The sequence below is a fragment of the Oncorhynchus nerka genome, linkage group LG2 (assembly GCF_034236695.1).
Source record: "Oncorhynchus nerka isolate Pitt River linkage group LG2, Oner_Uvic_2.0, whole genome shotgun sequence".
NCBI lineage: Eukaryota > Metazoa > Chordata > Actinopteri > Salmoniformes > Salmonidae > Oncorhynchus > Oncorhynchus nerka.
Window position 1 is genome coordinate 976,920 of NC_088397.1, and position 12,180 is coordinate 989,099.

At 50.2% G+C, this 12,180-nt stretch overlaps 1 protein-coding gene across 1 annotated transcript in view; it reads right to left on the minus strand.

The window, feature by feature from the left end:
• Nucleotides 1–580: 580 nt before the first annotated feature.
• The window catches only part of LOC135572533 (protein diaphanous homolog 3-like), a 411,549-nt gene continuing 399,949 nt past the window's right edge, over nt 581–12,180 (minus strand). The window contains exon 3 of the mRNA XM_065020654.1: nt 581–1,698. Within this exon, the coding sequence (XP_064876726.1) occupies nt 1,298–1,698 (401 nt within the window). The 3' untranslated portion in view covers nt 581–1,297. The remainder of the gene's footprint in view (nt 1,699–12,180) is intronic.

Below are 12,180 nucleotides of genomic sequence, written 5' to 3' on the forward strand. Positions count from 1 at the left end.
TACTACAAAGTGTTCACTGCATACTACAAAGTGTTCACTGCATACTACAAAGTGTACACTGCATACTACAAAGTGTTCACTGCATACTACAAAGTGTTCACTGCATACTACAAAGTGTACACTGCATACTACAAAGTGTTCACTGCATACTACAAAGTGTACACTGCATACTACAAAGTGTTCACTGCATACACAAAGTGTACACATACTACAAAGTGTTCACATACTACAAAGTGTTCACTGCATACTACAAAGTGTTCACTGCATACTACAAAGTGTTCACTGCATACTACAAAGTGTACACTGCATACTACAAAGTGTTCACTGCATACTACAAAGTGTTCACTGCATACTACAAAGTGTACACTGCATACTACAAAGTGTTCACTGCATACTACAAAGTGTTCACTGCATACTACAAAGTGTTCACTGCATACTACAAAGTGTACACTGCATACTACAAAGTGTACACTGCATACTACAAAGTGTTCACTGCATACTACAAAGTGTTCACTGCATACTACAAAGTGTTCACTGCAAAGTGTTCACTGCATAATACAAAGTGTTCACTGCATACACTGCATACTACAAAGTGTTCACTGCATACTACAAAGTGTTCACTGCATACTACAAAGTGTTCACGGCATACTACAAAGTGTACCCTGCATACTACAAAGTGTACAAGTGCATTGTAATAACTATGCATCCTAGACAGAGAACACAGTACCTTGGTCAATTCGTCTATAAGCACAAACGTTTTGGCAGTAGGACACTTTGAAGGAGTTGTTGACAGGAGATTCCTTCAGCTTCCTACAACTGCACACAGGCTGACTCAAAAAGCAGCATTTAAATTATATATTTATTGTTATACTTTCTTTATGAAAAGGTTCATGTCTTGTCCTGTCCTGTGCTGTCCTGTCCTTTCCTGTTCTGTCCTGTCCTGTGCTGTCCTGTCCTTTCCTGTTCTGTCCTGTCCTGTGCTGTCCTGTCCTGTGCTGTCCTGTCCTGTGCTGTCCTTTCCTTTCCTTTCCTGTCCTGTTCAGTCCTGTCCTGTCCTGTTCTGTCCTGTCCTGTCCTGTTCTGTCCTTTCCTTTCCTGTCCTGTTCAGTCCTGTCCTGTCCTGTCCTGTCCTGTCCAGTCCTGTCCAGTCCTGTCCTGTCCTGTCCTGTCCTGTCCTGTCCTGTTCTGTTCAGTCCTGTCCTGTTCTGTTCAGTCCTGTCGCTGCAGATAATGGGGGGGGCAGCCAGGTGTGGAGGTGTTTGGGTGTGACTGGGTTATCTGTGTCTGAAAATAGATCTCACAAGGCCCTCAGTCTGGCCAGTAGAGCTTCTACATCAGAGTCTCCATTGGTGTTGCTGGGACATGATGAAGACTCACTCTCTACCTCAACCTCTCTCTCCTTCTCCCTCCCTCTTCCCATCCCTCTCTCATTCTCCCTCCCTCTCTCCATCCCCGTGTCTCGGTCCATCCCGGTGGTGGTTATGGGTTTGTGTCCTCCTGGTTCCCGACGCAGCGGGCCCCTGCTCCTGGCCGTGGCAGACCCCGTAGCGTTGGGCGGATGTCCCTCTGTGTCATAACGAGCCTCCTTCGTGGACGCCAGTCCTCTCTGTCCTCTCGCAGCCGCCCCCATCACCGACGCTGTGCTCACATTGATATTCTGCCGGGACCGCGACCTTTGTAAAGGTGTCTTTGTGTTTTCTGAGGGGAAAAGAGAGAGAGGAGGAGGAGGAAGAGGAGAGATGAGAGAGGCAGAGGAGGAGAGATGAGAAAGAGGGATAAGAAGGATAGTGAGAGAGTCAGAATGAGAGTTGTACACACACACACACACATACACACACACACACACACACACACACACACGTTTCCACTATGATTGTAGAGGGGATAATTAATGTCAGTGATGTCTCATGTGGACGATTCACCAGTCAGTGTGCCGGCTGGGTGACCCAACCTAACGAGCCAGGAGACGACCCAACCCAACGAGCTAGGAGACGACCCAACGAGCTAGGAGACGACCCAACGAGCTAGGAGACGACCCGACGAGCTAGGAGACGACCCGACGTGCCAGGAGACGACCCGACGTGCCCAATGAGCCAGGAGACGACCCAATGAGCCAGGAGACGACCCAACCCAATGAGCCAGGAGACGACCCGACGACCCGACGAACCAGGAGACGACCCTACGAGCCAGGAGACGACCCAATGAGCCAGGAGACGACCCAATGAGCCAGGAGACGACCCAACCCAATGAGCCAGGAGACAACCCAACTAGGAAGACCCTCAAGCTAGGAGACAACCCAACGAGCTAAGAGACAACCCAACGAGCTAGGAGACAACCAACGAGCTAGGGAGACAACCCAACGAGCTAGAGACAACCCAACGAGCTAGGAGCTAGCTAGGAGACAACCCAACGAGCTAGGAGACAACCCAACGAGCTAGGAGACAAACCCAACGAGACAACTACGAGGAGACAACCCAACAAGCTAGGGAGACAACCCAACGAGCTAGGAGACAACCCAAGATAGTCTAGTGAGACAACCCAATTAGCTAGGAGACATCCCATTAGAGCTAGTGAGACAACCCATTAGATAGGCCAGTGTCCTATTAGACAACCCAACAAGTCCTATTAGATAGGTCCAGTGTCCTATTAGATAGGTCCAGTGTCCTAGGTTAGTCCTTATTAGATAGGTCCAGTGTCCTATTAGATAGGTCTAGTGTCCTATTAGATAGGTCTAGTATCCTATTAGATAGGTCTAGTGTCCTATTAGATAGGTCCAGTGTCCTATTAGATAGGTCCAGTGTCCTATTAGATAGGTCCAGTGTCCTATTAGATAGGTCCAGTGTCCTATTAGATAGGTCCAGTGTCCTATTAGATAGGTCCAGTGTCCTATTAGATAGGTCCAGTGTCCTATTAGATAGGTCTAGTGTCCTATTCGATAGGTCTAGTGTCCTAGTTCTATTAGGTCTAGTGTCCTATTAGATAGGTCTAGTGTCCTATTAGATAGGTCTAGTGTCCTATTAGATAGGTCCAGTGTCCTATTAGATAGGTCCAGTGTCCTATTAGATAGGTCTAGTGTCCTATTAGATAGGTCTAGTGTCCTATTCGATAGGTCTAGTGTCCTATTCGATAGGTCTTATGAACAGACAGGGATCTAGTATCCTATTAGATAGGTCTAGTACCCCCACACCCCTCTCCTACCCCCTCACCCCTCTCCTACCCCCTCGCCCCTCCTACCCCTCGCCCCTCTCCTACCACCCGCCCCCTCTCCTACCCCCTCGCCCCTCTCCTACCCCTCGCCCCTCTCCTACCACCAGGGTCGCCCTCTCCTACCCCTCGCCCCCTCTCCTACCCCCTCGCCCCTCTCCTACCCTCCTCGCCCTCTCCTACCCCCTCGCCCCTCTCCTACCCCCTCACCCCTCTCCTACCCCCTCACCCCTCTCCTACCCCGGGGTGGACAAACTGCACCCTATCCCCTTTATACGTATAGGGATCTGTAAAAAGTAGTGCACTATACAGGAATAGGGTCTAAAGTAGTGCACTATACAGGGAATAGGGTCTAAAGTAGTGCACTATACAGGGAATAGGGAATCTAAAGTAGTGCACTATACAGGGAATAGGGTCTAAAGTAGTGCACTATACAGGAATAGGGTCTAAAGTAGTGCACTATACAGGGAATAGGGTCTAAAGTAGTGCACTATACAGGGAATAGGGTCTAAAGTAGTGCACTATACAGGGAATAGGGTCTAAAGTAGTAGGGCACTATACAGGAATAGGGTCTAAAGTAGTGCACTATACAGGGAATAGGGTCTAAAGTAGTGCACTATACAGGGAATAGGGTCTAAAGTAGTGCACTATACAGGGAATAGGGTCTAAAGTAGTGCACTATACAGGAATAGGGTCTAAAGTAGTGCACTATACAGGGAATAGGGTCTAAAGTAGTGCACTATACAGGGAATAGGGTCTAAAGTAGTGCACTATACAGGGAATAGGGTCTAAAGTAGTGCACTATGTAGGGAATAGGGTCTAAAGTAGTAGAGAATAGGGTCTAAAGTAGTGCACTAGGAATAGGGTCTAAAGTAGTGCACTATACAGGAATAGGGTCTAAAGTAGTGCACTATACAGGGAATAGGGTCTAAAGTACACTATACAGGGAATAGGGTCTAAAGTAGTGCACTATACAGGAATAGGGTCTAAAGTAGTGCACTATACAGGGAATATGGTCTAAAGTAGGAATAGGGAATAGGGTCTAAAGTAGTGCACTATGTAGGGAATAGGGTGCCATAAGGCTCTGGTCTAAAGTAGTGCACTATATAGGGAATAGGTGCCATAGGGCTCTGGTCTAAAGTAGTGCACTATATAGGGAATAGGTTGCCATAGGGCTCTGGTCTAAAGTAGTGCACTATATAGGGAATAGGATGCCATAGGGGGAAGCAGAGTGTGTCCAGGGTTCACAGCGTCTACTAGGGAAACGGACTGAACAGGGTCTCAGTCCTGTCTGAATGAACACTGAAACACAGTGTTCTGGAGCAGCTTCAAATGAACCAGCCCGAGTTCTGCACTGGGGGTCTGTCTGACTGGTGATTGGTTGGCCTAACCTCTTAGAAACCCAGGGACGACGGACAGAGAGCAAGGTCCTGTAGGCTGTTATTACACTGAGTTAATTATTCTGAGACTACTGGGCAGAGAGAGAGAGAGAGAGAGAGAGAGAGAGAGAGAGAGAGAGAGAGAGAGAGAGAGACAGAGAGAGAGAGAGAGAGAGAGAGAGAGAGAGAGAGAGAGAGAGAGAGAGAGAGAGAGAGAGAGAGAGAGAGTCTGGGTGTCTCAATACAAGGGCACGTCTTGTCTATCAATTACTTATACTGAACAGGTTTGATTATTTTAGGCTGTTGACCAATAGAAAGTGTTCTCTGGGTCACATGTTCTGTCACTGTTGCAGCTTCCTGATAGCTGGAGAGAGGTGAGGTCAACCCTGGCAGTTGTCTGTCTATACAGAGGAGGTAGTTTAGATTGGACCTGGGCTACAGAACCCAATGAGACACATCAGTCAGAGACTTCACTACAGCTCTGAGCTGAGGCCAGAGGGTTTATTTTAGTTTGACTGTGATGACTAACCGCCATTTCACAGTGATTTCACACTTCACAGCCTGAATGGTGAAGAGATGTGGAGAGAGGGAGAGAAGGGTGAGAGAGAGAGATGTGGAGAGAGAGAGATGTGGAGAGAGGGAGAGCAGGGTGAGAGAGAGAGATGTGGAGAGAGAGAGAGCAGGGTGAGAGAGAGATGTGGAGAGAGGGAGAGCAGGGTGAGAGAGAGAGAGAGATGTGGAGAGAGGGAGAGCAGGGTGAGAGAGAGATGTGGAGAGAGGGAGAGCAGGGTGAGAGAGAGAGAGATGTGGAGAGAGGGAGAGCAGGGTGAGAGAGAGAGATGTGGAGAGAGAGAGAGATGTGGAGAGAGGGAGAGCAGGGCGAGAGAGAGAGATGTGGAGAGAGGGAGAGCAGGGTGAGAGAGAGAGATGTGGAGAGAGAGAGAGATGTGGAGAGAGGGAGAGCAGGGTGAGAGAGAGAGAGAGACAGGAGAGAGGCAGACAGAGCGAGACAGACAAAGAGAGAGAGACAAATCATAGAATCAACGATTAAAGACTCCCAGAACCCACTGGATTCTCCAATTACACTGAATGAACTACAGGACAAAATATAAACCCTCCAACCCAAAGAAATCTCTGTGGGGTGGATGGTATCCTAATGAAATTGTTAAATATACAGACCAATTGGCTATACTTTAAACTCTTTAACGTCATCCTCAGTTCTGGCAAACTCTCCAATATTTGGAACTAAGGACTGATCACTCCAATCCACAAAAGTGGAGACAAATTTGAGCTCATTAACTACCAGGGGATATGCGTCAGCAGTAACCTTGGGAAAATCCTCTGCATTATCATTAACAGCAGACTCGTACATTTCCTCAATGAAAACAATGTACTGAGCAAATGTCAAATTGTTTTTTTTTTAACCAAATCACCGTACGACAGACCACGTATTCACCCTGCACACCCTAATCAACAAACCAACCAAAACAAAGGCAAAGTCTTCTCATGCTTTGTTGATTTCAAAAAAGTTTTTGACTCAATTTGGAATGAGGGTCTGCTATACAAACTGATGGAAAGTGGTGTTGTAAAACATGTAAAATAATAAAGATGTCTGTTCCACCAAACGGAGGGTTATGTCTGTTCCACCAACCAAAAGGGTAGATGTCTGTTACGTTGGAAGATGTCTGTTCCACCAACCGTTAGAGGTAGATGTCTGTTCGGAGGGTTAGATGTCTGTTCCACCAACCACGTTAGAGGGTAAGATGTCTGTTCCACCAACCACGTTGGAGGGTAGATGTCTGTTCCACCAACCACGTTGGAGGGTAGATGTCTGTTCCACCAACCACGGAGGGTAGATGTCTGTTCCACCAAACCGTTAGAGGGTAAGATGTCGTTAGAGGGTAAGATGTCTGTTCCACCAACCACGTTAGAGGGTAAGATGTCTGTTCCACCAACCACGTTGGAGGGTAGATGTCTGTTCCACCAACCACGTTAGAGGGTAAGAGGGTTCCACCAACCACGTGGAGATGTCTGTTCCACCAACCACGTTAGAGTAAGATGGTTAAGATGTCTGTTCCACCAACCACGTTAGAGGGTAAGATGTCTGTTCCACCAACCACGTTCCACCAACCACGGAGGGTAAGATGTCTGTTCCACCAACCACGTTGGAGGGTAAGATGTCTGTTCCACCAACCACGTTGGAGGGTAGATGTCTGTTCCACCAACCACGTTAGAGGGAGATGTCTGTTCCACCAACCAGATGTCTGTTCCACCAACCACGTTAGGAGGGTAGATGTCTGTTCCACCAACCACGTTGGAGGGTAAGATGTCTGTTCCACCAACCACGTTAGAGGGTAAGATGTCTGTTCCACCAACCACGTTGGAGGGTAAGATGTCTGTTCCACCAACCACGTTAGAGAGGGTAAGATGTCTGTTCCACCAACCACGTTGGAGGGTAAGATGTCTGTTCCACCAACCACGTTGGAGGGTAGATGTCTGTTCCACCAACCACGTAGGAGGGTAGATGTCTGGTGGAGGGTAGATGTCTGTTCCACCAACCACGTCGGAGGGTAGATGTCTGGTGGAGATGTCTGTTCCACCAACCACGTTGGAGGGTAAGATGTCTGTTCCACCAACCACGTTAGAGGGTAAGATGTCTGTTCCACCAACCACGTTGGAGGGTAAAGATGTCTGTTCCACCAACCACGTTGGAGGGTAAGATGTCTGTTCCACCAACCACGTTGGAGGGTAAAGATGTCTGTTCCACCAACCACGTTAGAGGGTAGATGTCTGTTCCACCAACCACGTTGGAGGGTAAGATGTCTGTTCCACCAACCACGTTGGAGGGTAAGATGTCTGTTCCACCAACCACGTTAAAGATGTCTGTTCCACCAACCACGTTAGAGGGTAGATGTCTGTTCCACCAACCACGTTGGAGGGTAAGAACTAAATGTCTGTTCCACCAAAGTTCAGATTTGTTCCACCAACCACGTTGGAGGGTAAGTGTTTCTCCACCAACCACTAGAGGGTAAGATGTCTGTTCTGTGACTATCTCTGTCTGTCAACCACTGTCTGTCTGTGAGGGTGTGTGTTCCACCACCGTTGGAGGGTAAGATCTCTGTTCCACCAACCCTTAGAGGGTAAGATGTCTGTCTCGTTGGAGGACTAAGATGTCTGTTCCACATGTCTAATTTCTTGAAACTAAATCTCTGTCTGTCTCTGTGACTATCTCTGTCTGTCTCTGTGACTATCTCTGTCTGTCTCTGTGACTATCTCTGTCTGTCTCTGTGACTATCTCTGTCTGTCTCTGTGACTATCTCTGTCTGTCTCTGGGATTATCTCTGTCTGTCTCTGTGACTATCTCTGTCTGTCTCTGTGACTATCTCTGTCTGTCTCTGTGATTATCTCTGTCTGTCTCTGTGACTATCTCTGTCTCTCTATCTGTCTCTGTGTCTGTCTGTGTCTCTGTGACTATCTCTGTCTCTGTGACTATCTCTGTCTCTCTGTCTGTCTCTATCTGTGTGTGTGTGTGTGACAGTGAGGTGTTAGTTTATAATCAGAACCAGTTACTAAGAACAACACTTGGTGAGTGTTAATCCCAGTGATTTCAACGCCTCTGAAAAATGAATTAGAAATTAAAACGTCTTAATGCTGTTAGGTAGGGGAACCGGTAGGGGAACCGGTAATGGGGAACCGGTAGGGGAACCGGTAGGGGGGAACTGTAGGGGAACCGGTAAGGGAACGGTAGGGGAACGTAGGGAACCCGGTAGGGGGAACTGGTAAGGGAACCGGTAGGGGAACCGGTAGGGGAACCGGTAGGGGAACCGGTAAGGGAACAAATGATTGTTTGTTTAAAGGACCACGGAGACACAGAGAGAAAACCCCATCCTCTTCACATGTCTCAGAGATAAACACATCTACGACGCCGTACAGAGAGATAATAAACCCCATCTGATTCTAGGAGACAAACACGGCAACACTTCAACTAGAAGGATTCCTACAACTGATCAAATAAAATGCTTTGAACTGAATCTGGCTTCAAATCTTAAAGGACATGAACTGGTGGTCTCATTTGAAGGAGGGAGGGAGGGAGAGAGGGAGGGAGGGAGAGAGAGAGAGGGGGAGGGAGAGAGGGAGAGAGAGAGGGGGGGGAGAGGGGTGAGGGAGGGAGAGGGGGTGAGGGAGAGGGAGGAGAGAGGGGGAGGGGGGAGGGAGGAGAGGGGGGAGGGAGGGGGAGGGGGAGGGAGAGAGAGGGGGAGGGAGAGAGGTGGAGGGAGAGAGGGAGAGAGAGGGAGGGGGAGGAGGGAGAGAGAGGGGAGGGAGGGGAGGGATGGAGGGAGAGAGGGGGAGGGAGAGGTGGAGGGAGAGAGGGAGAGAGAGGGGGAGAGGGAGGGAGAGAGAGGGGTGAGGGAGGGAGGGAGGGGGGAGGGAGAGAGGGGGGAGGGAGAGAGGGGGAGGGAGGGAGGAGGGGGAGGGAGGGGGAGGGAGAGAGGGGGGAGGGAGGGGGGAGAGGGGGAGGGAGAGGAGAGGGGGAGGGAGAGAGGGGAGGGAGGGAGGAGAGAGAGAGAGAGAGAGGGGGAGAGAGAGAGGGGGAGAGAGAGGAGGGAGGGAGGGAGAGAGGGAGAAAGAGAGAGAGAGTGAGGGGGAGAGAGAGAGGGAGGGAGAGAGAGGGGGAGAGAGGGGTGAGGGAGAGAGAGAGAGAGTGAGGGGGAGATGAGAGAGTGAGGGAGAGAGATAGAGGGGGAGAGAGAGAGAGAGAGAGAGAGGGAGATGAGAGAGTGAGGGAGAGAGATAGAGGAGAGAGAGAGAGAGAGAGGGGAGATGAGAGAGTGATGGAAGAGAGAGATATGATGTCTAATACCACTCCTGTAGGGTGGAGCCTGCGCCCCCAGAGTTGTAGGGTGGAGCCTGCGCCCCCAGAGTTGTCCAGAGCTGGTCCCAGAGTTGGGTGGAGCCTGCGCCCCAGAGTTGTAGGGTGGAGAGTTGTAGGGTGGAGCCTGCGCCCCCAGAGTTGTAGGGTGGAGCCTGCGCCCCCAGAGTTGTGTGCCTCTGCACTGAGTCCTGCTCTGGTCTGTGTGCCTCCCTGGCCGATGCCTCAGGACTACCTGGCATGATGACTCCTTGTTGTCCCCAGTCCACCTGGCCATGCTGCTGCTCCAGTTTCAACTGGTCTGCAAGCGGCTACAGAACCCTGACCTGTTCACCGGACGTGCTACCTGTCCCAGACTGCTGTTTTCAACCCCCCCCCCCCCCCTCTCTCTCTCTCTCTCTATGTCTCTCTCTCTCTCTCTCTCGAACCTGCTGTCTTCACCCCTCATAGCCTGGTTCCTCTCTACCCGGTACAGTCAGAAGAGGACTGGTCACCCCTCATAGCCTGGTTCCTCTCTACCCGGTACAGTCAGAAGAGGACTGGTCACCCCTCATAGCCTGGTTCCTCTCTACCCGGTACAGTCAGAAGAGGACTGGCCACCCCTCATAGCCTGGTTCCTCTCTACCTGGTACAGTCAGAAGAGGACTGGCCACCCCTCATAGCCTGGTTCCTCTCTACCCGGTACAGTCAGAAGAGGACTGGCCACCCCTCATAGCCTGGTTCCTCTCTACCTGGTACAGTCAGAAGAGGACTGGCCACCCCTCATAGCCTGGTTCCTCTCTACCTGGTACAGTCAGAAGAGGACTGGCCACCCCTCATAGCCTGGTTCCTCTACCCGGTACAGTCAGAAGAGGACTGGTCACCCTCATAGCCTGGTTCCTCTCTACCTGGTACAGTCAGAAGAGGACTGGCCACCCCTCATAGCCTGGTTCCTCTCTACCTGGTACAGTCAGAAGAGGACTGGTCACCCCTCATAGCCTGGTTCCTCTCTACTTGGTACAGTCAGAAGAGGACTGGCCACCCCTCATAGCCTGGTTCCTCTCTACCCGGTACAGTCAGAAGAGGACTGGCCACCCCTCATAGCCTTGTTCCTCTCTACCTGGTACAGTCAGAAGAGGACTGGCCACCCCTCATAGCCTTGTTCCTCTCTACCTGGTACAGTCAGAAGAGGACTGGCCACCCCTCATAGCCTTGTTCCTCTACCCGGCACAGCCAGAAGAGGACTGGCCACCCCTCATAGCCTGGTTCCTCTCTACTTGGTACAGTCAGAAGAGGACTGGCCACCCCTCATAGCCTGGTTCCTCTCTACTTGGTACAGTCAGAAGAGGACTGGCCACCCCTCATAGCCTGCTTCCTCTCTACTTGGTACAGCCAGAGGAGAACTGGTCACCCCTCATAGCCTGGTTCCTCTCTACCCGGTACACTCAGAATCTACAGGAACCCTGTGATACGAACATCGTTTATGAACATCAGTTGAATATAACATCTCGTCTTTAACCTCGTGGTGACAACAACAACAACACAGTAACCGCTAAGGAGTTCTGGAATGTTTTGATTACACACTTCCTGTTTCAACGTTAAACAGAGATTAAAGTAGTCTTCTGTTTCAACTTCCTGTTAAAGTTCTCTTCATCCTCCCCCGGCCAGACAGTGTTCTGGTTGGTACGGTAACAGCTCGCAGTCCTGGGTTCAAATAGTACTTGAAAAAAATAACAAATAAACTTTAAAATGCTTGCAGCGTTTACTGGATGACAGACGGGGTTTTACACTATTCGATGCGTTTCATTTATCCAGGCAGAGGCTCAATCAACCACAGACTGAAGTATATCACGTGATTTCAAATAGTATTTGAACCCAGGTCTAGTACGAGCGCTAGCCTTCAGTCACAACGGTTTTTGTATTTCACACGGAGGGCGTCCGCATCCCAAATGGCACCCTATTCCCTAAGTAGGGCGCTACGTTCGACCAGGGCCCCCACAGGGCCCAAGCTCTACGTAGGGAATAAGGGGTCGGCATTGAGGAGACAGCCTGCCCTCCTGACAGCTCAACATCCAGACTTACTTACCAATTCTAAAACAGCCTCAAGTCTTGCTCTATATTTTATACAAGTTGAATATTTTAAAAGATCAACCCACTCAACAGCCAATGAAAGTATTTCTTACTGGGACCGTCTGTGCTAAAAATAACATCTCATCTGTCCTCTCACATTACAGAGGGATTCATCACCCTTCTATCACACCCTTCATTCTACAGACAACTTCACTCTGGTAAACAGGCCGTCCGCATCAACACAGCTTACTCTCTCTCTCTCTCCCTCCCTCCCTCCACTCCTCATTCATTTCTCTCTCTCCCTCTCTCTTTATCTCTCCATCCATCCCCCTCTCTTCCTCTCTCAATCCCTCTCTCCCCCTCTCCTCATCTCTCCATCCCAGTCTCTCTCCCTCCATCCCAGTCTCTCCCCCTCCATCCCAGTCTCTCCCCTCCATCCCTCTCCCCCTCCATCCCAGTCTCTCCCTCCATCCCAGTCTCTCTCCCTCCATCCCAGTATCTCCCCCTCCATCCCAGTATCTCCCCTCCATCCCAGTCTCTCCCCCTCCATCCCTCTCTCCCTCCCTCAACATCCCTCCCTCCATCCCAGTATCTCCCCCTCCATCCCAGTCTCTCCCCTCCATCCCAGTCTCTCCCCCTCCATCCCTCTCTCCCTCCCTCAACATCCCTCTCTCCATC